The sequence below is a fragment of the Scyliorhinus canicula genome, chromosome 13, assembly GCF_902713615.1.
Source record: "Scyliorhinus canicula chromosome 13, sScyCan1.1, whole genome shotgun sequence".
NCBI lineage: Eukaryota > Metazoa > Chordata > Chondrichthyes > Carcharhiniformes > Scyliorhinidae > Scyliorhinus > Scyliorhinus canicula.
In genome coordinates, this window is record NC_052158.1 from 100,815,858 (window position 1) to 100,843,609 (window position 27,752).

At 42.7% G+C, this 27,752-nt stretch overlaps 1 protein-coding gene across 1 annotated transcript; it reads right to left on the reverse strand.

The window, feature by feature from the left end:
• Positions 1-26,764, reverse strand: LOC119976402 (serpin I2-like). Its single transcript, XM_038816924.1, has 9 exons — positions 26,731-26,764; positions 25,949-26,209; positions 25,579-25,809; positions 17,684-17,878; positions 13,897-14,089; positions 8,432-8,529; positions 1,502-1,588; positions 620-706; positions 1-103 (listed from the first exon to the last, which is right to left on the reverse strand). The coding sequence occupies exons 1-9, from the start codon at positions 26,747-26,749 to the stop codon at positions 27-29; spliced, it is 1,248 nt and encodes a 415-aa protein (XP_038672852.1). The 5' UTR covers positions 26,750-26,764; the 3' UTR covers positions 1-26.
• Positions 26,765-27,752: the final 988 nt, after the last annotated feature.

The following is a 27,752-nucleotide window of genomic DNA, read 5'->3' on the forward strand; positions in this document are numbered from 1 at the left end:
TTAGTTTACACAGTATTGTTTTTATTTTACAGCGCATCCTTATCTCTCCCATAGGAATTCATCACCTCAGGGTCCATCACTCTTCCCATAAATAAAACTGAACCTGCAATTCAAAAACATTTATATCAAGGCAAATAAAATTGTGAAATATCTATTACAAGTGACAACTGGCTAGATATTCAACAATTCTAGACCAATTTCAGAGTAAGCAGAACACCAAGATGATGTGTGCTATTTTGTATTTATGTATTTAAACTTTTGAAATTGTGGAAAATGTATCTGAGAAAGCAACCCTTAGGAAGTATTCTTAATGGTGTGACATGTGATCATTCTTGAACTGCAGATCTGTTTGGCTAAACCATGGTAACTTCAGCAAAGATTTGCATTCTAAAAACAAAACAAAAATGATCACTGCTGTATATGATATGTTTATTCATGATTAATTTATTCACTATCAACTTCTTTGCTCCAGATTGTTATCAAAGATAAACAAATGTCATGGTTTTAAGTTTGAGTAAGACCATAAAGCATTTTGCATTGTTTAATGAATGATAACTGAGCTCTCAAAAACAGTCCAACAAAAGACACGAATAAACAAATTAAACCAATGAAACATTACCTGTCAAGTTGCTCCTTATAAGAAACATGAATGGTCGATCAGCCATAAATCGATGTCGAGGAAGGCTCATAATTGCTGCTGTCATACCTGCATGAAAACACCAAATATCAGGAAAATTACTTCAACACTACCATATTTTCCACATCGTTTTGGAAAATAAATAAAACAAACCTAAAACATAGTTTATTTTGCACCAAAGCTACAAAGCTTGTATTACCACCCCCCCCCCCCCCCTCCATATTAATAACAACAGTAGGTGTCAGCGTTGGCTTAGTGATGGTTGTTTTTGGTTAGTCTGTGTACTATAGACCACCGAGATTGGAAAGAGTGGAGCAAACTTGAAGAAACTTGAAGAAAGATGCAAGAACTGTAGAGCAATGAAAACGCGGGGGAGGGTGGGGGGGGGGGGGGGGCGGCTTCAGTTGTCCCAGTGCAGAGTGGGGTAGTATCAGTGTACAAGGTAAAAAGAGGAGGGAATTTTTCAAAATGTGTTCAAGGGAACTTTCCTGATCACTGTGTTTCTCAGATCTCCCTGATGAGGGAGCAGTGCTCCGAAAGCTCGTGATTCAAAACAAACCTCTTGGGCTTTAACCTGGTGTTGTAAGACTTCTTACTGGTGTTTCCAGCACAATGAGGCAGAATGCGGGATCTAATTCTTGGGAATGAAGTGGGTCAAGTGAAGTATGTTTCAGTGGGACATCATCAGGTTTCGAATAGTTATCGAAAAGAAGGTAAAAAAAGACTTAACTGGTGGAGAGATAATTTCAATCAATCGTTTTCAGTTCTACTTGTTTTCCTTTTATTAAAATGCAGGGATGAAAAGCAACTGAGGTACATGTCTGAATATAAAACTGATGTAAATTTGATAAAGTGATGAGATACCTGCTGATGCTGCTGCTTCACACCCTTCTTCATTTATTTCAATAAATGCTTGATGAACTGCCTGAGAAATGTGTAGGTCAGGTGAATCTATCGAAAGGAGCAATTATAAAACTCAGCAGTTAGTTTGCAGAGAATATTGACTATTTCTGAGCATTTTGGGTGATAATTCTATTGTTCATATTTGTACTTAACTAATTATCAATTTTATGATATTCATAAACTCTTAATTAGTTAATCTTCACCCAAACCTTTCGAGCAGCGGAACCCCTAGTGATCGGGGAAGCACAAGCTTTCTCATAATGTCCACAGTAAGAAGTCTTATAACACCAGGTTAAAGTCCAACAGGTTTGTTTCAAACACTAGCTTTTGGAGAACAGCTCATTCCTCAGGTGAATGAAGAGGTATGTTCCAGAAACATATATAGACAAATTCAAAGATGCCAGACAATGCTTAGAATGCGAGCATTTGCAGGTAATTAAGTCTTTACAGATCCAGAGATAGGGGTAACCTCAGGTTAAAGAGGTGTGAATTGTCTCAAGCCAGGACAGTTGGTAGAATTTTGCAAGCCCAGGCCAGATGGTGGGGGATGAAGGTAATGTGACATGAATCCCAGGTCCCGGTTGAGGCCGCACTCATTTGTGCGGAACTTGGCTATAAGCTTCTGTTCGGCGATTCTGCATTGTCGTGCGTCCTGAAGGCCACCTTGGAGAACGCTTACCCGGAGATCAGAGGCTGAATGCCCTTGACTGCTGAAGTGTTCCCTGACTGGAAGAGAACATTCCTGCCTGGTGACTGTCGCGCGATGTCCGTTCATTCGTTGTCGCAGCGTCTGCATGGTCTTGCCAATGTACCACGCTTAAGGACATCCTTTCCTGCAGCGTATGAGACAATTCATACCTCTTCATTCACCTGAGGAAGGAGCAATGCTCCGAAAGCTAGTGTTTGAAACAAAAACCGGGACCTGGGATTCATGTCACATTACCTTCATCCCCCACCATCTGGCCTAGGCTTGCAAAATCCTACCAACTGTCCTGGCTTGAGACAATTCACACCTCTTTAACCTGGGGTTACCCCTATCTCTGTATCTGTAAAGACTTAATTACCTCCAAATGTTCACATTCAAAGCATTGTCTGGCATCTTTGAATTTGTCTATATATATGTTTCTGGAACAGACCTCTTTATTCACCTGAGGAAGGAGCTGCGCTCCGAAAGCTAGTGTTTGAAACAAACCTGTTGGACTTTAACCTGGTGTTGTAAGACGTCCTACTGTGCCCATCCCAGTTCAATGCCGGCATCTCCACATCATCATCTCATAATGTCGGTACCCCTTTCTGTGCTGCAAAATAGGTGCGAACACAGAAAGCGAATGTAAACAAGTCATTTCTAGCTATATCAGTGCATAAATTAATCTGGTAATGATTTAAAAGTTCTGATTAAAAATATACAAGTCTTACCTTTTGTCATTTTTAATGGGAGGAATGATGCTGGAAAGCTAATTCTAATATCGAACACATGTGTCTCTCTTCATCACACACACACAGATGCTTACATCTCTCTCTCTCTCACATTGACACACACTCACCCTCATAAACACATTCACATACCTATCTCCAAGACCTGAGCCACACCCCCCACCAACTCCTTTCCCGAAGCACAAAATCCCCCCCCCCAACCATACTCTTTTCCTTCAGCACAACACCCACCCCCACCCCTGTACTCTTTCCTAAGGCACAAATCACCCCCATTCCTTTCCCAAGGCCAGAACCCAACCAGCTCCTTTCCCAAGGTCCCACCCTCCCTGTTGTTCAGTTGCAGCTTTTCCTCATCACCAACGCCCAACGTCTGGTGAATGCATCTCTTGCCGGCTCCTGCCTCACGTCAGCCCTACTGTTAACTGTGGGCTATTCTTCCCAGCAACAGTGAGATGAAATAAATCAAAGGGCCAATTAGAGCAAGGCCTCTTGGAGCGCTGGATGCTGATTGGCATTTGATTCCCCTAATTTGTTTTAAATTTTGCACGTTCAAACAAGCGTTTACGAGTCAAGTGGTGGCGTCCAATTTCACAGACCCCTTCACAACCTTTTGCGGACCTCTGTAGGTCTGTGGAACCCAGTTTGGGACCCCCTACTCTAATGTAATGGTCTGTGGCACAAAGTAGTGCAGTTTAGGTTCTCATCTATAATTCTCTATAGTGGTAGATGTGGTGATATCCCTGTAGATAATATTACATGTACTCAGCGTGGGACCTCCCACCAGTATGCAACATCAGAGATCCGTCAGGTGAAATTCGGCTGCCAGCAGAAGGTTATAAAGCATACACGAGGACCGTCGCACATAAGGGTAGTTCCAGCAGAGTCTAATGTAACTCTGTAATAACTTGGTCTGTATAAGATTCTGATCATTACCTTACAACATCTACATTAATAAATCATCATTCTGGCTAAGTCACCAGCAGTTCTGTAGATTCATTGCAAGACACAGAACACAACAGTAAATATTACCCCACACAGTGACACAGACATACTGACAAATGAACAAAGAAAAGCCTTTTTCTCCTAATGGTTGTTTGCATCAAGGATAGAGAGACCTACAAACATATTAATTAGATAAAGGAAGAGCAATGTTTAATACAGAGAGTTTGTAAACATTCAAGAAAGAATTACCTAAAACCGTGAGTTAGCTATGCATAATTCAGTTAGTTTCTGTGCAGAATTGCTCCAAATGCTACTTATTTTCCCAACAAGTATTAAGAATCCTACTGTGTTCTTTAAAAGTATGTGGACTGTACTATCAAAGTTGTTTACTATAGAATATCACATATGAAATTGTCACAAACTAATTGTTTAGGCAACCATAAACTATATATACCAATGTAAAAGTCATATTTCTGAGACCAAGTTGTTAGTGAAAAATTGAAGGATGAACTTATACACAGGTAATGTTTTTGAAAATTTGACGTGAGAGCTTGATTTGGGCCCGTGAAACATCCTGTATGTGGATCAGTCCCAGTAGAACCAATTCACTCCGATACCAGGAAACCCAGTTAACCAGACTCGGTTTGACAGGGATCTTTTGCAAGCTTATATCTCTGGATTTCCTATTTGCATGGGCATGGCGCCTTGGTGCAAACAACTCATGCACCATACTGTTACACTGACCCCGAAGGAGTAAAGGTGAAGTGGAAAGCTGGGCACCAGACAGTCTCCTGGAGACAACGTTGGGATAGAGTTTGGATTCCTCCAGGATCAATGTGAAGTTAAGGATGAGCTGCGGAGATCAGTGCCATGTGGCTGCATCCCAGCCTGGCAGGAAGACTGCAGGAAAATAAGCACTGCTTTCAGACTGACCAATTTGCAATGCCACACCCGACCTTCTCTGTGTATCTCTGTGTAGCCAGGTCGATGCAGCATCTGACGATACCAGAATCAACTGGGTTGGAGGTCGGGGAGCTGGATGGGAGTCTTCTGAATATATCAGGACGAACCAGCAAAAACTGAAAATTACGGTTACCATCCTATGTCTCCTACCTGCTTCATATTGTTAGTGAGTGTGTGCAGGGGCCCTGGGTGGAGCAGGGAGCGAACAGGGCTTCCGATAGGTTTCACCCCTGAAAAGCTAAGGTTGGCCTTTACATGAGGATATAAAAAACTATGATTTTTAAGTCAAAAATCACTGGTCAACTTTTACATGAGATCGACTTCTATAAGGGCATATATGGTTTGTACAACAGGACCATGTTTACAAAGTTCCGTATGTGTGGTATAAGGGCCTGGCACATACAGAATTAACATGGAACTGAGTACAGTACCACCTACACAGTAATGTAAGAGAACACATGATCCACACCTAAGGGTCAGTGTAGTGTGAGACAGATCCATATGTAGAGGCAAGTGAGACAGTTCCTAGATTGGACCATTACTGTACCTATGATTATAGTTGCTAGTAGTTCATAAATACTTACTGTTGAAATACCTGCAACTACGAATTTACCTTAACACCTACCAAACTATGCCCAACACCTTGCAACATGGTGGCAGAAAATGAAATAATTCAAAACCTTGTGAGACGGTAGAAGAAAATTTAAATCCTGGAAAACTGAGGGAAAAGTCAAAGAAGCATCCTGACCTGAAGAAAAGCTCAAGAAGCAAAGTCACAGAAGGACATTGCCGGAGAAAAGCGCCAAAGAAAATCTTGGAAACTGAAGGCATAAATTAAATTCCTCACTGCAGCAGAAGACTTCAATACCCAGACTGTGCAGGGTCAGCAGACTTGGAATGCGTGAGGTAAAAATTAAAATTCTTGGACACAGGTCGTGAAAAAGGTTAAATAGTGCAGTGGTCAGATCTTGCCATTTAAACTCACAGTCCAAGAAACACGATCTCTGAGCCAGCACCTGGGCATGTGGCAGCCAAGCTGACTCACAACAAAGAAAAAATACATTAATCGTGACTGAGTATGCAGCTTTAAAAACCAGGCAAAACCTAGGATTCAAAGCTTCCAAGACCCAAAACATTGTATTAAAGCAGAGAAGCTTAAGCAGCCAGGCAGCCATTGTTGAAAAATATTAAACACGGAGATCACGGACACCATTACTAAAAAAATCCACCAAGACTGGCAAGTTCAGGAAAACACTTGAAGTTAAATTTTTGGAAACTTCTTAAAGCTGAACCGGCAATTCAAAAATCTTAACCATGGATCAGAAATCCTCTCTTCCAGGAAAGGGAGGACCTTAAGTTGAAGTCGGAAATCAGAAGTTCATTCTCATTTGGTAAATTTGATGATTTTATCCTAATACAATACATTAATGAAGCCCCAACCAGCTTCAATTAAAAATTAAAAGCCTTTGACAAATACTTTAACCTTCAAGTTGTGGAGTGCACAAAGCTTAAAAAGTGGAATAGAAAACCTTTGAATATCTTGAAAGGACAAAAGGGACTACTTGAACAAACTACACGAGGACTCTAGAGAGGCAGAAAACTTCCAGAAGTCTTAAAGATAAATCTTTTTGAAAATGCCGATACATTTTCCTAACTGCAACAGCAGATGGTAGTGCTGGGCCAGCTGACTAGGGTTGAGGGGAAAGTTGGGGAGCTTTCCATGGTGCAAGTGGATAATGAAGCCATGTGCAGCACCTTTATAGATCTGGAACAAGTAAAAACTTCACTTGAAGCAGAACTTTATAACACTGAAACCGAAATGAATGTTAACAACATAGATCTCCGGCAGGTGGAGAAAGAAAAGGCTTAAGTAAGATCAGAAAATGTTGTATCTTTGCTAAATTGGAAGGTTTGAAATGCAAGATTCAAACTAGCTACGCACCTTTGGAAACACATGATAAGCTATGGTCCTCAATGAATAAAACTAAGATCTGGACAAATATATTTAGGAGGTATCACAAAGGCACAAGAAGGCTTTGAAAGAAACAGAAAGGTTGATCGCTGAAAAAGATTTGCATCAGACAGTTGCTTGAAAGCAGAATTAACAACCAACTTCAAACCAATCAGAACAACCTGCATGCGCAATATGGAAGAGCAAATCCAGACTTTGAAATGCGATCAGGAAAATTCTAAGAAAAAGACTGAAGTTCTAAAGGATGAACTGAAAGAGTCGAAGGAGCAGTCAGTGACCATGAAAGAAATAGGTTAAAAGGAACGGAATGCCCGGGCAAAATTATTAAACTTATGTAAGAGATCCACAGCCAACTCTGAAACAAAAATAACTGAATTTACCAGAGTAGTTGCAGATCTGAATGAAAAGACTAATAAGCTTGAAAAGCAACTGGAAAATAATAGAACAAGATTTGGGTACAAGTGGGAAATGTGAAACAAGCGGGAATGATTCTTCCGATTTTGAAACGTCAATCTCAATGCACCAAGTCGCATGAAGAAAAAACAAATAAAACCCACTGCATAGGCGGGTTGAGAGTTTGTTCTCCCTGGAAAGAATGAAATAAATCAACCACCACCATAACAAAAACTAAGGATTCACGTAGAGTGATTCAATGTCAAGGAATAGAAGTATAAAGGTGAAAAGACACCCAGATGTCAGAACAACATTAGATTCAACAAAGTTTACCTTCAGCAACTGAGCCTGCAGTCATGAGACAGTGAGAACAAGATATTGAAAATTTAGAAGGTGTCCAGATGACTTAAACCCATGAACTCAGAGACTTGAGAGGGGAGATGGGGTAGCAGTAATGATGTAATACATGGGGTAAACTGGGATAACTTGTAATAAATTGGATAAAGATTTGGGGAGGTGTAGTATAAGGATCAGTCACATAAAGGGTTAATGTAGGACAGAGTACAGTGTTGTAAGTGAACACATGACCCACACCTAGGGGCCAGTGTAGCGTTGAACAGAGTCATGTGTGGATGCAAGCATGGAGACAGCTCTTAACGTTGCCTTTTACTGTACCTATGAGTATAGTTTCTAATAGTTAATAAAGACTTACTGTTGAACTACCTGAAACTACAAATACCTTAATACAATCTACCAAACTATGCCCACATTTTATACCACTATGCGGAACCTCAAATATATCAGGAAACTGCACACACATTCCCCATAATTTTCAGTCAATTCATTTTAATAGATAGAAAGTATTAGGGACCATGTGCATACTTTCCTAACATGCATTCTTGATGGGCATGACTCCTTTGAAATGACACCAACATGTTAATCCACATAAATTCCTGGCTGTATCCTTTCATTTTTAAGCCATGCTCCTTTAGGTGTTGCGTACTCATTTCATTTTGCACAGTTGCGTACATGACATAAATGACAAGTGACATGGTGAGAATTATTACATAATATATATGCCTGGGCTTTCCACAGAGTTCTTTATCATTCCAATGTGTACATCAGCCTCAGAATCTAGTCCCAATGACATTTAGCTTGGAGTGCAAAAGTAACCCTAATAGTCATACCTGTGAACCCAGAAAGGTCACTTCCAATTTCAAATATTTCAGTGATGTTGAGGAATTCAAGTGGTTCTTTCAAATTTAACCTTTGTTGGATTTTAAACCTACAAATGTTACATTGAGAAAGGAGAATATTAGTTTCGTAGTCTAAAGTAAACTACACATGTGACTGCAATCAAACAATTGAGAAGGGGTGGTGCAGTACTCTTTACGTCTGTATTTATTGCTCTCCCAGCAGAGAGCCATACTCACAAAATCAGGGCTACAATTTTGTATTCTTATCTGCAGCACAAACTCTTCCTTTCAGTGCAGTGACTCTGGTTGCAAAATCACTTCTTTGTTAATTATGTATGCACCAGGCAAAATCGGTTTTCTGGCTCACCTTATTTTCCAACTTGAGATTCAGGTGAGCTGGACTATTATTGGAGATAAGAGATGCTGAGGTTTGATTTGAAACTGGTCGTTCTAAGCAAGTTGCATGTTAATTTTACTTCCATTTCTTGGTACAAATACACCAGTTATGGCAGTTTGAAATGCAGTATTGCAACAGCTATCACTGATAGATCAACTGTTGTAGTGGATAGCACGGTAGCACAGTGGTTCGCACAGTTGCTTCACAGCTCCAGGGTCCCATGTTCGATTCCCGGCTTGGATCACTGTCTGTACGGAGTCTGCATGTTCTCCCCGTGTGTGCGTGGGTTTCCTGCGGGTGCTCCAGTTTCCTCCCACAGTCCAAAGATGTGCAGGTTAGGTGGATTGGCTATGTTAAATTGCCCTTGGTGTCTAAAAAAAGGTGAGGTGGGGTTGCAGGGATGGGTTGAAGGTGTGGGTATGGGGTGGAGGTGTGGGGATAGGATGGAGGTATGGGCTTAGGTAGGGTGCTCTTTCCAAGGGCCGCTGAAGACTCAACGGGCCGAATGGCCTCCTTCTGCACGGTAAATTCTATGATTATGATAACCATAAGCATCTAGCATTGTCTTGTTTATATTAAGCTGTGATTTAGGCTCGCAAAATAGGAATGTGCTGATGCTCAAGCCATTAGATATTAAATATTCAGCCACCCAATACATTGAAATAAACTCTCGGTAAGTTTACAAAAGCCCACGAGCAGTTTCCAGACTAGGTTGGACACTGCACTTTAGTTGGATTGGCTTTCAGTGTTATACTACTACAGTGGCATTTGTGCAAAATGGAAATGTGCTTTGCAGTGGTGTTAAAGTTTCTGTACAAAGTCAATCCAGTATTTGTAGTTGTACTTTATTTACTGTTTTCCTTCTCAATTGGCTGAACACCATTGTGGGCGTACCTTCATCACACGTACTGCAATGGTTCAAGAAGATGGTTCATCACCACTTTCTCAAGGAAATTAGGGATGGGCAATAAATGCTCATTTTGCCAGTGACACATTCCAAGGAAAATTAAAACAAAATTGTATTAATTTCATTTTTGATGATAAAAGAGTATTTCCCAGAATTATTAAAATCCTGCTTTGGAGTCTGTTGTTGTGTGTCGGATAAGAGCAGTCTAAATTAACTCATAATCTTAGCACTACTATTTCCTTATGGAGAAGCATCCTCGTGCTTAAATAGCAAATCTGTAGGAATTTCCAAGCACAAGATTATCACTCCACAGGACAAATTGGAACAATCCCATTTATTTTAAATATGCTTCTGCTTAAAATTAAAATAATAGGGAGTAAAGAAACAGAACTGAATGGATAAATAGGAACACGCATGAAGATATCAGCATCTTCATTACACATAATTCTGAACAACGTATTGTGTTGCTGCAATGAAATTGTCATGCCTAATTTTATTTTTGTTTCAATCTAACAGGAGTAGAAGGTAAGAAATGAAAAAATGAAGTGAAAAAAATGAAATGAAAATCGCTTATTGTCACAAATAGGCTTCAAATGAAGTTATTGTGAAAAGCCCCTAGTCGCCACATTCCGGCACCTGTCCAGGGAGGCTGGTACGGGAATTGAACCGCGCTGCTGGCCTGCCTTGGTCTGCTTTAAAAGCCAGCTATTTAGCCCTGTGCTAAACCAGCCCCTAACAACTTGGGTGAGAACACTTTGCACGCTTTTTTCTCTTTGCAGTTGTTCTTATGTGATTGGCTCATATTTTTAGGGCGCGATTCTCTGGCCTCATTACACTCTCACACAAGCGAGTGAATAGAGGAGAATAGAGGGAGAGGCCAAAAATGAGAACCAAGCCAGGCACTAAATTGTTTATGATGTAACTGGCCCATTCCAGTAGGCAAAATCGGGATCTTGCCTCAGCGTGGCAAGAAACTAATTATCACCACTTCTGCCCCAATTCCATACAATATTTTCTTTTTAAATTTAGAGTACCCAATTATTATTTTTTTTCCAATTAAGGGGCAATTAAGGGCCAACCCACCTAATTTGCACATCTTTGGGTTGTGGGGTGAAACCCACGCAGACATGGGGAGAATGTGCAAACTCCACACGGACAGTGACCCAGGGCCGGGATTCGAACCCGGGTCCTCAGTGCCGCACTCCCAGTGCTATCCACTGCGCCACATGCCGCCCTTCAATTCCATACAATTAACGAGAGCCACCCCGTATCTACCGAGCTCCCGCCATTCAGTGGCCTCCACAGCAAGTGCACACGTTGCCGCTCCGTTGTATTCCTTTTGCAAAACGTAAATCTGGCAGAAGGGCTTCTGTGGGGTGGCAAGGAGGGGAGTAGCCATCTTTGCTGACACCCCAGGCTTGGCGGGGGGGTGGGGGACCCTCAGCTGCTGTCTCGCCTGGGGGTTCCTGCCTTCACCATTTAATTGGTTCATTCAGTTTAATTGCGCATTCGGCCTTTCCCTGGAACTGCTGCATCATGTGTGCTGTAAGTCTCACCGTTATTTTGATGGGAAAATCTGGGGCAAAACATTTGGCATACATTATGTTGACAGCGGTGCTGACTCCTGAGGTCATTCCTAGTTCTCAATTTGCTGAAGATTTTTTTTCAATACAACTTTTTCTTGATGCTATCAGCTGTCAACATACAAGTAAACAAATTCCCAGCCTTAAAGATCTACAGAAAAAGATATTAAAGTAAATGGTAATCCCGTATGGTTTCTGAAAAAAAGGGCACTGATAATGGAATGAACTAAAGTCACAAGAGTTCTGAACTGGGAGAATAAGTTGTTAAAAAAAACTAAAGAATAACAACATAAAGCAGAACAGAACATGTTCTTGTCAATCAGCAACTGAAAGAAAAAAAGACCACAAAGCTTTTGGACCTTGTGTTGTGTTTCAGCCTTTTCTCTTTTTCCTTTCTAGTAAAATGTCAGAAAAGGGCAAATATAGCAAAAGATTTTTAACAGACATCATTTTGGTTGTTGCCCTTGGGATTAAGCAAAGCCAGTCAGAAAATGTTTGTATAATCCGAACAGTCTGTGAACTCTACTTTCACCTTTGTGACGATGAATTAGGCACTTCATCCTATAAACTGAGATGGACTATATAATGAATAAAGAAAACCAAGAAGTGATTTGCGTTTTTATTTTGAATCGTAGGCATATGACATTCACTTCCGCCTACTACGGAAGAATAGTTTTTCCTTCCAAGTACTGTCATTCCTGAGAATTTTGCTGATCATCCATCCATTGAATAAACAAAGCATTTTTAAAAAAATTGTATGTTGATAAATTATTTAGTGGGAGATGTAACACCCACAAGCTTGATGCTCTCTTCCCATCCTCACACAGGCACTTCAAATAGCATTGGCTGAATAGACAAGTGCAAGAACCTTGATTGACGGTTGCTTCATTATTCCACAGGCACTGTGATCATCTGCTGCCCTGATATAAACCAAACTCAGCACAGATATTTATGTATGTCTTATGTTTTCTCATGTATGGAACAATCTGTCTGGATTGTATGCAGAACAATACTTTTTACTGTCCCTCGGTGCACGTGACAATAAATCAAATCAAATTTAACACGGTGACCACTTGGGGGATTGTACAAAGGAACTTTATAGGGAGGAATCTCATTTATTCAGATGTTTAATAATGCCTGTTTTTGAATATTACAGAGGTTTAGGTATCCAGTGGAAATCTGAATCGTATCAACATACTTAAATGTGATACAGAATAAACATGCAAATCACCTTAACATTGAGGTAGCAGTTCCAGTTGCAAACTCACTAGAATAGATCCAAGGGGCGCGATTCTCCGCTGCCCACGACGGGTAGGAGAATAGCGGAAGGGCGTCCCCGACATTTTTCATGCCCTCCTGCTATTCTCCCCCCCCCCCCCCCCCCCATGGCCGCCTCACGACACGAATCGCTGCTCGCCGTTTTTTACGGCGAACAGCGATTCTCCCCAGGCTGATGGGCCGAGTTCCCAGGCCTTTACGGCCGCAACATGCCCGTTCTGGGCATCCAGGGCCCCATTTGGCACGGCAGTACCACGGCCGTGCCAAGGGGGGCATGGGCCCGCGATCGGTGGGCACCAATCGCGGGCAGTGCGTCCGTAACGGACGCAGTCTTTCTCCCTCCGCCGCCCCGCAGGATCAGTCCGCAGGGCGGCCGAGGGAGATGACAGCCCCAGGCATGCGCGGGTTGGAGCCGTCCAATCCGCGCATGCGCGGCTGACGTCATTGTGCGCGTCAGCCGGCGTGACGCTTGGCACGCGGACTTAGCAACGGTCGCTAAGGCCACGATGCCATGGTTCACGGGGCCCCGCTGCTAGCCCCGCCCGGGGGGAGAATTGGGTCCCGGGAGGGGGCGCAGAGGCTGCCGTGAAACACGGCCAGTTTCACGGCAGCCTTTACGACTCACTGCATTTGCGGAGAATCGCGCCCAAGATCTCTTACGCCTGTGCAAACATTTTCTTTTTTTTTAAATTTAGATTACCCAATTATTTTTTCCAATTAAGGGGCAATTTAGCGTGGCCAATCCACCTACTCTGCACATTTTTGGGTTGTGGGGGCGAAACCCACGCAGACACGGGGAGAATGTGCAAACTCCACACAGACAGTGACCCAGAGCCGGGATCGAACCTGGGACCTCAGCGCCGTGAGGCGGTTATGCTAACCACTTGGCCACCGTGTTGCCCGTGCAAACATTTTCTGATTGGTTTTCATGACAAGAATCAAGGGACTGGTTTAGCACAGTGGGCTAAACAGCTGTCTTGTAATGCAGAACAAGGCCAGCAGCGCGGGTTCAATTCCCGTACCGGCCTCTCCAAACAGGCGCTGGAATGTGGCGACGAGTGGTTTTTCACAGTAACTTCATTGAAGCCTACTCGTGACAATAAGCGATTATCACTATTATTAAACAAATAGCAATAAAAACTGATTTGCACATGTATTTCAGACACTGTACATACTTTTCTACAAATGTCTCCTCTTAACATCTACTTATTTTCTACCGGAATGGACAAAAATTAATGAGCTGTTACTGCTCTCTAACAGAAATGTGGAATGGTAAATTTTGGTAACCAACCTTGGGAGATTAATCTCAATGTCTTCTTCTGCCATTGTGGAAAGCCAATTTTGGATAATCTGTGGTGTAATATGTTTTTCAAACTCTGTTAATTCAATTCCTTCTGCTGGTAGTGCTAGGATTATGCTGGCCTCGTCTCCACTGTAAGGCACTTCTAAAACCTGATAACCGATTTTACCAATTGTAAAATAGCCTGTAGAAAGATTGAAAATGATTGGATTCAGATGTTCAAAATCCAAGATGGCATTATAATAGTTTTCTTTGTATATGGTTCATTAATGAGGAATATTCGAAGAATGAAGATAGTTGTAAAATAAGTTGTCCAGTGTGTAGACCAGGTGGACGCTGGGATGACCACCTGTCAGGGGTGCAGGAGTTCTCCACGGGGCCCAGGCAGACACACAGCATGTAGGAGCTGCTCAGTGTTTTCAATAAACCTCTATTGTTGTTAGTCACTGGTCACCAGTCATTGCAACCCAGTACTCCTACACTGGATACTATTTCAGTCATATGAACCTGTTGAGTTCATCATCCCATTTTCGAAAAGTAGCAACTCCAAACTGTTGTGTTTGTTTACCAATGCAGCCCAGGCGCAATGGGGTAAATGGTCTCTTTCAGTGCTGCATGATTCAATGAGAGCTTATCAGTTAAGGAATTCAATACAAGATTTTTCTCCCGATGTTATCCAGGACACGCACATCTACACCAAGTGCCAGAGGGTAGCAGTCCTTGACCAACATGTGGCTAATTTGGAGCAGAGACTCGCTTCACTGCGCACCATAGAGAGAGGTTTCTGAAACAGTCGTCCTCCTGGGAATTACCCGACTCGCCAGCAAGGAATCACGGGGGCGTTGTTTACTAATCCTTTGAAAAAACGTGAAGCTGGCACAATGGCTGCTATAGTGAATTGAGATGAGTAGCCATTTCCACCTACCAGCATGCAGCTAAAGGGCACTGGAGAAGCTGCTAAAAAGGCTGGCAGCACTCTCGGTGGAGAAGTCTGCAGGCCTGAATGTGATGCATCCTAGATTGCCGAGAGAGGTAAGGGAGAACACTAAGGAGCCGTCGACAGAAATTTTCCAGACCTCAGGATTAGTACTGTTAGTGTAGGATTAGTGCAAAGAAGATTTACTAGAATTATACCAGGAATGTGGAATTTCAGATACAAGGAAAGGTTCGAGAAATTGGGCTTGTTCTCCTTAGAGCAGAGAAGATTAAGAGGTGACCTTATTGAGGTATTCAAAACTATTAACAATTTTGACAGGGGTCATAATTTCAAGATGGTCAGTAAGAGAGCTAGGGGTGAGATGAGGAGAAACGTCTTTACTCAGAGAGTTGTTGGGATTTGGAATGCACTGCCTGGGCGAGTGGTAGAGATGGATTCCATAAGAGATTTCAAAAGAGAACAGGACACATATTTGAAAGTAATGAATTGAGAGGGCTACAGAGATGGGAAATGGGACTAGCTAGGTAGCTGTTTCGGGAGCCGGTGCAGGTACAATGGGTTGAATGGCCTCCTTCATAAAATTCTATGATTCCATGTATTTTGCAAGTAAATTGGTGCATTACATGTCTGTTTTTAACATCCTCACTACTGTAGATTGTCTATTGTCACCTAACCGAGGCATGTTTGTTAGCTTTAACAACCAATTTTTTTTAACTTTGAGCAAACTTGCTGCTTCACAGTCGCTAACTCCACAAGGCAGTAAGATTTATCATGTGTTTATATCCTTATATTGTTTGTGCTTTAACACCTGAATAAACAGCCCAGACCAAAATCTGTTGTTCTCTTCAATAAATATGAAATGCGTTTGCAGTACTAACTGTGTAATTATGAAAGGGACTGATGTGAGATGAAACACAAATGGTGGGGTCAGTTCGTGACTTGGAGTTCCAACGTTCAGTATCGCATATAATGTTAACAGTAAACAGTGATCAAAGAAGAGTTAACTTTTCCTGCACTGCCTATTTCTGATGGTCAATTTGCATAAAATATGCTAACAGGCATAAATTAGTAACTCTTTTTTAAACTAGCAAGTCCAAACATGATAAACTCCTATCTAAAGGAATTGGTTAAAAGAGGATTAAATAAACTCCCCCACCCCCATTATGGATACAGGGGACCGCCCCACCTCCCCCCACCCCTCCCCCCCCCCCCCCCCACCCCGCCCCACCTCAACACAAGCAATAGGGAGATAAGTGGATTGAGATGGATAATCATAGATTGCACTCCCACACACCTTTTTATAATAATATAAAAACAATTCTTAAAATTGTTATTGTATTATTTTATTAAAATGTTGAGTTACAAATATAGAAAACATAAATAAGATAATTATATGAGAGATATAAACAATTCTTACGATAACACTACATAAGATTTGTTTAGTGCATGACAGTGTTGATAGGGGAAGGTGTTGGGGATACTTGTGCAAGTTGACAGATGACACAAACCTCTGCGCTAGTGTTAGAATGCTTGAGCAGAAACAGCTGATAATTGGATCTAGGTGTGATGGGGGAATTTATCTGCGCCTGCCAAATGGCTTTTTATTTAGATTAAATGTAGCATTTGATATGTTGAAAGGGCAAATGATTTGGGTGGAACAGTTAAAATGCTGGAGGGACCAGATTGTACCCATGGCGACAGATTTTATGAATTGGATTGCTTTGGAAGAAGAAGAGGACAGAAGTATTTGTTATATCGGCATATCAGGCATAGAATTAGATTAGAAGTCAGGAAATCTTTCTTTTTGCAATCATAGACCTTTGAATAAGTTTCTTGCTCATGTAGTGAATGCAGATTCACAGCAAACTTTCAAAAAGTAAATGCACAAGTGCTCAGGGGAGCATGTAAATAGTAGGTAAGATGAATAAGGAAAGTACCTTGTGGCTATAGTTTTTAAATTCATTCAAGGGATATGCCCTTCACTGGCTAGGCCAGCATTCGGTGCCCATCCTTAATTACCCTTGAGAAGGCAGTTGTGAGTTGCCTTCTTGAATTGCTGAAGTCCCTATGGTGAAGCTACACCCACAGTGCTGTTGGGAAGGGAGTTCCAGGATTTTGACCCATTGACATTGAAAAATGAAAATCGCTTATTGTCACGAGTAGGCGTCAATGAAGTTACTGTGAAAAGCCCCTAGTCGCCACATTCCGGCCCCTGTTCGGGGAGGCTGTTACGGGAATCGAACCGTGCTGCTGGCCTGACTTGGTCTGCTTTCAATCGCCTTGAAGGAAAGGCAATTATATTTCCAAGTCAGAATGGTGAGTTGCTTGGAAGGGAACTTTTAGATGCTGGTGTTTCCTTGTATGTGATGTCTTTGTCCTTCCAGATCAGGCTTATCCAAGGGACGGCCTGGGAAACAGATGCAGCCCACAATTACCCCTGAGGTAATTTTCAAAATTCCTGTCAACCGGTTGTGTTTTCATGCAGGATTCTGCTTGGCCTACTCCTGTTTATCCCCGACTCACTAGTCAGCCTATCAGCAGCAAATATGGGAGAGAAAGAGTCTGCGATTGGTGAAGCAGCGAACAATGTGCTGGAAGCTGGTAGGTGGGAGAAGCAAAGGTAAGTCAGGGCCAGAGCCAGCAAAGCCAAACAATGGCAGGTCTGAAGCCTGCACAACCAAGCCATGGCAGGGCCGGAACTCAGGGAGCCAAGCAATGGCAGGGCAGAATCCCGTGTACCGAGCAAGTTTTTTTCATCTCTTTATGCTCTCGACACAAAATTTTATTATTTAATTTTTAATACCGATTTTGGTAAAATGTGTAATTTTTGATAGCACTTACCAAATCTGCTCGCCACTTGTTGGTGCATCATTGGTACCTGAACTACCGAGCCATCTTGTTTGGTAAACTCCATTAGTCTGGTGTTCTCTGAATTGAATTTATGTTTCCATATCCCCTTGAAGTAAATGGCATTAACTAAAACTAACTTCGTCAAAGAGTTGACAGATTGACTTGTAACCAAGCTTTTGACTTTACCTGAAAACAAACATTTAATCACATTTTATAACAAATCTATATTTGTTTTAAATGCCCCATGCACAAACATTCAATCCCTTCATCACCGACGGACAATAGCAGCCGTGTGAAAAGGGGCTTTTCACAGTAACTTCATTGAAGCCTACTCATGACAATAAGCGATTTTCATTTCATTTTCATCTACAAGATGCACTGCAGGAACCCGTCAAGATTCCTTAGACAGAACTTTACAAACCCCCAACCACCACCATCTAGAAGGACAAGAGCAGCCGATACCTGGGAACCCCACCACATGGAGGTTCCCCTCCAAGTCATTCACCATCCTGACTTGGAAATATATTGCAGTTCCTTCACTGTCACTGGGTCAAAATCCTGGAACGCCCTCCCTAACAGCACAGTGGGTGTACCTACACCTCAGAGACTAGCTGTTCAAGAAGGCAGCTCACCACCACCTTCTAAAGGGCGACTAGGGATGGGTAATAAATGCTTGCTGAGCCAGTGACACCCACATCTCGTAAAATTAATTTTTATGTTGTGAGACCAAGAGCCAAAAAGGAATATAAACTGATCCTAATTATAAAAGAGGGGGAAAACCCTCCAGGACGTGAGGGCTATCAGAGCAACCCCAAGACTCGGGAGCATCCTGGGAGGGAGGGCTGAACCCTCTGCCGGCCCAGGAACCACGGCCCTCCCAACAACCAAGGCCACTCTTAATAAAAAAAGAATTTGGCCACCCAAATGCCAATGTAGGTCCGTATCTGAGTGTCCTTATCACCAAGGCTCACCATCTAACACCACCACAGCCAGCCCTCAGAGGCACCAAAATGTTGCAGACTTTGGGAACAGGTTAACGGTTTTTAAGATAACTATATGCATAATTCATGATTACTCATTTAATCTGTGTGAAACACACAGATGTTCCTGGGTCCTTAAAGTTTGCGTTTTCATTTTTGCCAACTACCTTTTCCATACAGGGATAGAGAAGTGGAAGCAATGCCCCAAAATATCTCAAAGTCAGAAGAAGAGTGAAGAAGAAGAGCTGACAGAACTAACCCTCGGGCACACTAATCATTCCTAAGATATTACGACTAGACAGGAACCGGACAAACAACCACCAAGTGGGCCCCTTTCAAGATGAAAGGGGTGAGGATAATTACTGATCACAACCTTTGTGCCCTTGCCCAACCTTCACTTCTCCGCATGTGGACCTGGCTGGGAAATTCCATTAGGACAAATTAATATTCCAGTTTTGACATTCCCAGGATTCTGAGTTTTAAGATTTCATAATTCAGGGTGCACCCCACTGTTCTGTCCCATAATGTACAACAATAAATCCATATGTACAGTTTAAGTTCATTGGGAAACCAACTTTCTTCTGCATTGTGCAAAAAAGAGCTTTTTAAAAAATAATAATTTAGAGTACCCAATTATTTTTTTACCAATTCAGGGGCAATTTAGAGTGGCCAATCCACCTACCCTGCGCATCTTTGGGTTGCAGGGGTGAGACCCACACAAACACGGGAAGAATGTGCAGACCAGGGCAGCACTACTGCCTCAAGCCACCGAGGTGCCAGGTTCGATCCCAGCTCTGTGTCTGTCTGTATGAAGTTTGCATATTCTCCTCGTTCTTGTGTGGGTTTCACCCCCACAACCCAAAGATGTGCAGGGTCGGTAGATTGGCCACGCTAAATTGCCCCTAAATTGGAAAAAATGAATTGGGTACTCTAAATTAAAGTTTTTTTCAGCAGCAGAGGCAGCAGAATCTTCCAGTACCGCCAAGATCTAAAGCATTTTGTGTGGCTTGCCCGCCCCATCACCGAAACTGCCACGACAGGATCGCTTTTCACAGGTTTAGAAGATCCCACCGCAGGAAGGGCTGGAAAATTCGGACCGGCATCTATTGACTGTGAACTAATTAGATGCAAAACAGCTCAGGACGTTAAAAAATAGCTGAAATAATAATTCTTGACTAGATTGCTCATTAAAACCACAGAACAATGAAACATCACTCTCTTTATTATAGGTTCATTTCGATATGATTTATTTTAAGATCATTTTTCAACATGAATTATGGTTTTTCGATTGGCACAGTTCGTTATCAAACATGTTGCAAACCTTGGGAATAGGCTAACTGTTTTTAAGATAACTATATTTACATAATTCATGATCACTCTGGGAAACGCACAGATGTTCCTGGGTCCTTAAAATTTCCGTTTTCATTTTTGCCAATGACCTTTCCATACAGGGATAAGCAAGTTTGAAAGCACATGGGTAGTTTCTAAGGAAGAGGTTCTGTTTGCCTAAAATAAGCATAAATATTGAACGAAAAGAAATTTTAAGAATAAAAGCTTCAAAAAGCCAAACCACAGGGATGAATTTAATGCAGGCCACCAGGAAGGGAACCATGGCGACTGTGCCCACTTAATCAAGGGAGAAGTCCCCCACTAATCTCCCAGTGGCAGCAAAACATTCCCAATTGTCAGAAGACGGAAGCAGCTGAGGTTGAATTCCCATCTGGCAGTGGCTGTGTGGCTTTTACATGCCTCCGGATCTCCTGGGATTTCATTCTGTGCCTGATCAAGTGTCCTGGCATCGGTCAGGGGGCATAAACCCCACAAACTATACTTGTGTCCAATCCCCTGTTTCCCCCTCCCTCAGATCCATCCCACGGTCCCCATGTCTCCCTTACACCGCTTTGGCCTGGGGTCCCTTGGCAATCCAACCCACTCTGGTGGGTGAACTTCAGTCAGCTGCCACCCCTCCAGATGGCATTTGTGGCATGAAGAGCTACTAGCCTTTGATTGGCTGGAAGCTCTCAAATGCCGAGCCTTCGTCCACCAGGGATCTCTGTCGTCAGGAAGGCCTGACGGTGGCCACCCAACTTGATTCCACCAAGTGACCCCCATTGGCCAGATAGCATCTTGGCCACAGTTAATTTATACCCTAACCAATACAAAATGCAGCTATGACCTCTGTGTTTTGTAATTCTGAATGGATCTTTCTCTCTATTTCCACCCATTTTGAATCAATAAACTGAACTCCGCATCCAGCAACAAAAATGGTGTGCCTGCAATCCCCTCCCAAAAACTCACAGCTCCCTTTAACGTCTGCCGGAATTCCACATCACTACGTAGCATGAGTTGACTAATAGCAGCTGCCAAGTATCCTTGTAGTGGACACCAAACTAAGGAGGCCATTGTTTGGTACTGCTAAGGAAGGTTTGTGAAAAGTTACCTGGGCAGTAACTATTGTTAATAGTTTGGGAATGAATCAGGACTTCTGCTGCTGTTTACTATTCAGCTCTATGTAAAGTACCTCTTGCACTCCAGATATGGACTTAGAACAAAGAACAAAGAGCAAAGAACAGTACAGCACAGGAACAGGCCCTTCGGCCCTCCAAGCCTGTACCAGTCATTATACCACTCTTGGCCAAAACTCTCAGCACTTCCTAGTGCTGCATCCCTCTATACCCAGCCTATCCATGTATTTGTCAAGATGCCTTTTGAACGCCGTTAATGTGTCTGTTCCCACAACCTCCCCTGGCAGCGCGTTCCAGGCACTCACCACCTTCTGTGTAAAAAAACCTGCCTCTTCTAAACTTTGTCCCACGGACCTTAAACCTGGTGACTGACCCCTCAACCCTGGGAAAGAGTGCCTGCCCATCCACTCTATCTATGCCCTTACTTTGATACTGTGAAGAGGAGGATGAAGAAATGGAAGAGGCTAGGTTGGAGACTCTTGGAATCTGGCATCATCAAAGCTACATTTTTACTATACATGAACATGTAGAGCATAATTTTAACTGCTGAGAGAAGGAGGGCATTGGTGAGGGGTTAAATCTCAAGCATGTGGCACCGGGTTGGGAACCCAACATGGCTCTGCCCATATTTAAGCTTTGACCTGAGCAGGGTTATAGGTAAGAGAGAAGGCCCATGGGTCTGCCAGCTAAGTCATTATAACAAACTAACAGGTAATAACTTCATCTTGCCTTTCATGGCCAATGCATGAATTTCTTGAGCTAACTGCATCTCACCAATGCCAGCAAGGTGAGTGCACAGGGGGAGAACTTCAGTAAAACTGACAGACTGGGAAGTTTTCAAACAATGAAACTGAAGTCACGGTACTTCTTCTGAGAGTGTGCTATACTGCTTGACAGGTGATTTCCTACTTCTTGGAAATCAGTGTACCTGTATTGCATTTTAGTCACTTTGATCCTCACTTTAGGAGGAACTTCTTCACCCAAAGGGTTGTGAATCTATGGAATTCCTTGCCCAATGAAGCAGTTGAGGCTCCTTCATTAAATGTTTTTAAGATAAAGATAGATAGTTTTTTGAAGAATAAAGGAATTAAGGGTTATGGTGTTCGGGCCGGAAAGTGGAGCTGAGTCCACAAAAGATCAGCCATGATCTCATTAAATGGTGGAGCAGGCTCGAGGGGCCAGATGGCCTACTCCTGCTCCTAGTTCTTATGTTCCCTGCACTCAGCTCCTCCAGAACACGGGGGTTGTTAATGCACCTCTACCTTGCATCTCTGATGAGAAACAAGAGGAGCAGCAGTGCCTTCTCCTCAGCCACATGCTGCCCACAGGACAGACCTGATGATACAAGAAACCCAGCTACAAGGAAGCATAACTCCCCCCAACACAGGGCAGAGGATCCTTTGAGCACCACTGACTCACGCTTTCATGTTGCTGATAATTGCAGTCTCCTGGAACAAGACTTCATTTCCAGTGGAGGAGGTCACATATTATTATTGGCTGTCAAGGTGGAGATCACTGGAAAAGCCCCTTTCAATTACAGGTGGGCTGTAGACCTGCTACCAGCCTCCCGCGGGCTGGTGTATTCAATTGAGATTCCGTCTTTGATCTACAGACCAGGGTGGTCTTACGTAGGCATTCCCTCTTCACAAGGAGGTGTACGAGGAGAGAAAATGCAATAGGCCAGACAGTTACCAGAGCAAGAGCCAGATAACCGGTACAAAGGGTTGGATTCTCCGTTTGGGAGATCATGTTCTGCTGCTGGAGATGAATCGCCCCTGATCTGTACTCGTACTGGGAGCAGGAATCCTGAGGCAATTCACTATCATATGCTAAATTTACACATGGTGGGGATTGTGAGGTATTCCCTCACGAATCCCGCTACTGGGTCGCTATTTCCAGTGGGTGACCTGACAGCTAGGTCTGTTGGCTGCCTCCCTCCCTCCCCCCCCACCACCCCCGCAATGCAAATCCGCTCGCCCGCTACGGGATTTGTGGGGTCAACCCCCCACAACGCCCCACAGTAAGAAGGTGATTTGACCTCCACATGGACCTTCACGAGAAACATTATTACAGAGACCCCCACCAAAGACCCACAAAAGAGCGAGCCCCAATCCAGACACCCCCATCACAGACACCCCTTCCATTACAACAATCCCTGCCTAGAAGCTAGAGAGAAGTCTAGACAGAGACAGTGGACAAAATCACTGCTTTAAAACTCACCAGTGCCCTACACCTCTGGCTCAGGCAGAGAAAGCAGCAGCTATAAATTTGATCTGCAAGGCTTTCATTCACATCAATGGGAAATTGATTAAATAAGGCTGTGATTGACAGTTTGCACATGACGAGCTGTCTGAATTGTTTAATTTCATTTCCTTTCTCGCTTGAATGGATCTCAAGTATTCAGCTGCAAAGAGTATAAACATTTAGCTATGATTGTCAGCTCTTGGACCCCATCAAAAGCTTTCTGCAGCAAAAACAATGTGAGATGTGAATGAAAATCTCGAAGATCAAAGATCTATGGGGGTTTAAACCCAGCAGATGTGGTTTTCGCTTTCTAGGAATTTACAGGTGCTGCTTTCTCTGCCTAAGCCAGAAGTTGTAGGGCACAGGTGAGTTTTAAAGCAGTGATTTGTTCAGTGTCTCTGTCTGAACTGTTCTCTGGCTTCCAGACAGCGGTCTTTGTAATGGGGAAGGGGTCTCGTGGTGGTCTCTGTAATGGGGGAGTCTCAGGCAGTGGTCTCTCTTATGGGGGTCTCTGATTTCATAGATTTCATAGAATTTACAGTGCAGAAGGAGGCCATTCGGCCCATCGAGTCTGCACCGGCTCCTGGAAAGAGCACCCTACCCAAGGTTAACACCTCCACCCTATCCCCATAACCCAGTAACCTCACCCAACACTAAGGGCAATTTGTGACACTAATGGCAATTTAGCATGGCCAATCCACCTAACCTGCACATCTTTGGACTGTGGGAGGAAACCGGAGCACCCGGAGGAAACCCACGCACACACGGGGAGGATGTGCAGACTTCGCACAGACAGTGACCCAAGCCAGAATCGAACCTGGGACCCTGGAGCTGTGAAGCGATTGTGCTATCCACAATGCTACCGTGCTGATTGGGGTCATCCTTATGCAGGGCATCTGGTGGGGGGCTCTGGTGGGGGTTGGGTAGGCAGGACTTTCATTGTGGTGGGGAGGGTCAGCCTCTGATGGACTTTGGAGGCAGCTTCCTTAAAGAGTTACCCCCTTGGCCCACCGTGAGGTTCACTGCAACAAGCCCACCCTGGGAAATTCCTGTACCAATACTCGCCCATGTGAATCCCGGCCAAGAGGGCTGGAGAATCACGCAGGCTTGGAGAATCTGGTGCCCAGCTTGTTAATAGAATGCAAATTGATCAATGTGACCTATTTGCATCCTCCTGCTGGCGCAGGGTGCGAACATCAATACTGTTGCCAGTGAGTGCTGGAGCATTGGGCACCAATCCTGCTTTTTTGATGATGCTAGATTCTGTGCCACATCGGAAACTGGTGGTGGAGACTCCAGCCCAATGTTTGCAATAATTTATGGGTGACTCACCAAATAGAGTCAAGTCCTAACTGCCTCTACATGTGCACACACAAACACGACCTCTCACTTACAGTGCCCAATTTCCAAAACTTCAGCCAAAGCCCTCTGTGAAATTCTACACATGACCTACCATTACCCAGTTTCCCAAACTTGAAAGCATACACCGAAATTAACTCCCATCTCTTATGTATCAAACTGTCCTCATGTTAAATGACACAAACCATAAAGTGAGAACAAAATCAATTCTCCCCATCTGTACCTATCTTTTATAATTACACGGCATACTGAAACACCTTGAGCAGTGTTTGATTGCAATTGTTCCCTGTAACTTAAAGGTTTGGCATTACTTTAATCTCAGAGTAGCAGTTTCTGACCGCCAATTCCAGTACCAAAATTCCATGGAAAGCCACCAGAGAGGACTTCAAGGAAGCAGAATCACTCACATTCTCTAGAGAAACAGCAACGTCTATGCCGACTACTTATATCCCATTGATGTTGGGTGAAGCATCTCATTGGTTGGTGTCAGCAAAAGTTCAATTAGGTCTTGGAAGCCCCGTGTCAATGTTCAGAGCTGACTGTTTTTGAGCCAACAAACCTGCTTCTCATTCCGTCAGCTCCACACTCAGGGTTAAAATTTGCATTTTGCACTTTCTTACTGCCTATTTTTAGACATTTTCTTCAGTCAATTACCTTTCAAATGTACTCACAGATTTCAAAGATCATTTTCAAATTCTCTTTCAGAATGAGATACGCTTTCATGCGTGCAGATATATTGCAACATCTTTGCTTAAATTGAAATGACCGATTTACATTCAACTCAGTTAATTTCTGAGATTAAATAATGCTATTAGCCATAAATGAGTGTTCCACTTACCATTGGTCTGATTAGCTATCCATGTATTGATAACGTTGGCAGCAGATACAGAATCTTGAAAATTCACGGTTCTTATAGTATTATCAAAGAAGTTCTGGTTGCTGTGGAGATATTGTTCACTCAAGCGGAATCCATCCTGAATGTAAATTGCATTTGCAAGTTTTAGCTTGTATTGCCTACTGCTGGTAGAGATGATTTTGGATTGTTTTTTCAACATAGAAAATTCCTCTCCTAAAATCAGAATCACAACACTTTAGCATCCAGCAGGCATAGTTTATACAGGTGAACAGGAAAACAATTTATTTCTGCAATTCAAAATCTATTTTAATGTGGATCACTAAGCAACAGGTACACACAGAGTTTTACCTACCTTCCTGTGCTTTATCAAAATGTAGACCTTTTCTTAACTGTTGCAAAGTGGTTCCTTTGGCACCCAGTTCTATCATTGCTAGGCCAAGACTGATAGACATTGGTGAGCAAATAAGATTTTGGTTCATCTGCACTGAGCGAAGGGCATGATAGAGATCAACTGAAAATTCTGTAGTAATTTCACTAGGAAGAGAATCGGAGGTGGAAATCAATGACTCTTTGCAGAGCAACAGTAGACTGCTAAACAGCAGCGTTCTCATTGCTGTGGAGGAAATAGAAATATACTTTCAAACGCATTTTAAGAATGAACTTCTTTGCAATAATGAACGGGATTCAAAATCATTGTTCACCTAACAGTCATATGGTTTCATTGATCGTCTAGAGACTATGCAAAACATTATTTACAAAATGATTCTTTTGAATAATGTCAGCTAACTATTTGGAAATCGTGACTGTGTATTTTAGATTTACGTGGCCAGAGAAATTTTTCTGCCAGGAGATAAAAATTACATAATAATTATATGTATTTTAATAAGTTATTTTTGGAGAAACCAGTATTTCGAAAAATACAGTACAGCTTCTGATAAAGGTAGACGTCAGAAGTGATATAAGCTCTCATTTCTATCCACAGCAGTTGACCAAGAAGCGTTTGGTTCTCAGTTCAGATGATTTGTAGATCCACTTCACATTGAGCAGAAGTGGAACTGAATCTGCTTTAGAAATTTGTTACACGCTAAATTCACAGCAACACATATGAATTTTATTAAAATATCTAGCCATTACCTCTGCCTCTGTAATACATGTTACAAAATTCTCCTGTGCAAAAATATTTTATACATACATGTGTGCAAACCCATAATTGTTGCGTTCTGTATAAGTACTCGGTCCAAGATATCCAGAAAACTTTCAGCAACATAAACGGCATGGTGTGTTTTGATATTAATCTACCAGGTGGTCATTGGCAGTGTTTGTAATGTTGGTAATGTATTAAATCCTGAGAACTGATGCCTAAATGGGTTCAAGGACATGAACAATGATAATACCTGAATTACCTTTGTTGATAACAGGTAGTTTGCAAAGCAGAAATAGTGATGAAACTAGGACATTGTGTTGTAGACTTTAATGTGCCAAAGTTAATTGCTGTACAATTGGCTGCACATTTTTATTTTCTACCTACACATAATGCTAAATTGCAACGTTCACTAAACGGTCAAATCAATATTGTAAATCTTTTGTTCCAAAATGATTATTGTGTTCAATAAAGCTATCACGTTGTTGTGACATTAATTTGGTATCATTATTGTGTGGCCCTGATTAATACTATCCATTTTGGTGGATAAATAATACCCTGCCTCCACCACCTCTTATGTAGTTATCTCTCCATCTAAATTCTATAGTTTCATTTGAAACACCACAGAAATTTCCAGCCGGAGAACTGAGTTAGCAGCAACTGATATTGCAGGTGTAAACTATTTCACGTGGGCAAAGGGATGGTAACTGGAAGACTTGAAATGCAAAAGAAATGCTCTCCAAAGCAACAGGAATCCAAGAGAAGGAAAATTGTGTGGCTGCTTTATGTTGTGAAAGCTGTGCTACAGAAAAGGAGACAGCTTTGCAATAACTGCTCTTTTTCTTTACTGCAAAATGTTGGGCGCGATTCTCCGGACTCACGACGGTTCGGAGAATAGCGGGCGTCGGAAATTTTTACGGCGACGCTGTTCCGACGCCCTCCCGCTATTCTCCGAACCCCGCAAAATGTCGGAGTCGCCATTCCCGACAAACGCCTCCTTCCCGCCCCTGACACG

Coding starts and splice junctions, on each gene's coding strand:
- LOC119976402 (XM_038816924.1), bottom strand. Junction 17,879..25,578: donor GATAGCTAATCAGACCAATG/GTAAGTGGAACA, acceptor GTTTGTTTTCAG/GTAAAGTCAAAAGCTTGGTT. Junction 8,530..13,896: donor ATTGAGATTAATCTCCCAAG/GTTGGTTACCAA, acceptor TAACATTTGTAG/GTTTAAAATCCAACAAAGGT.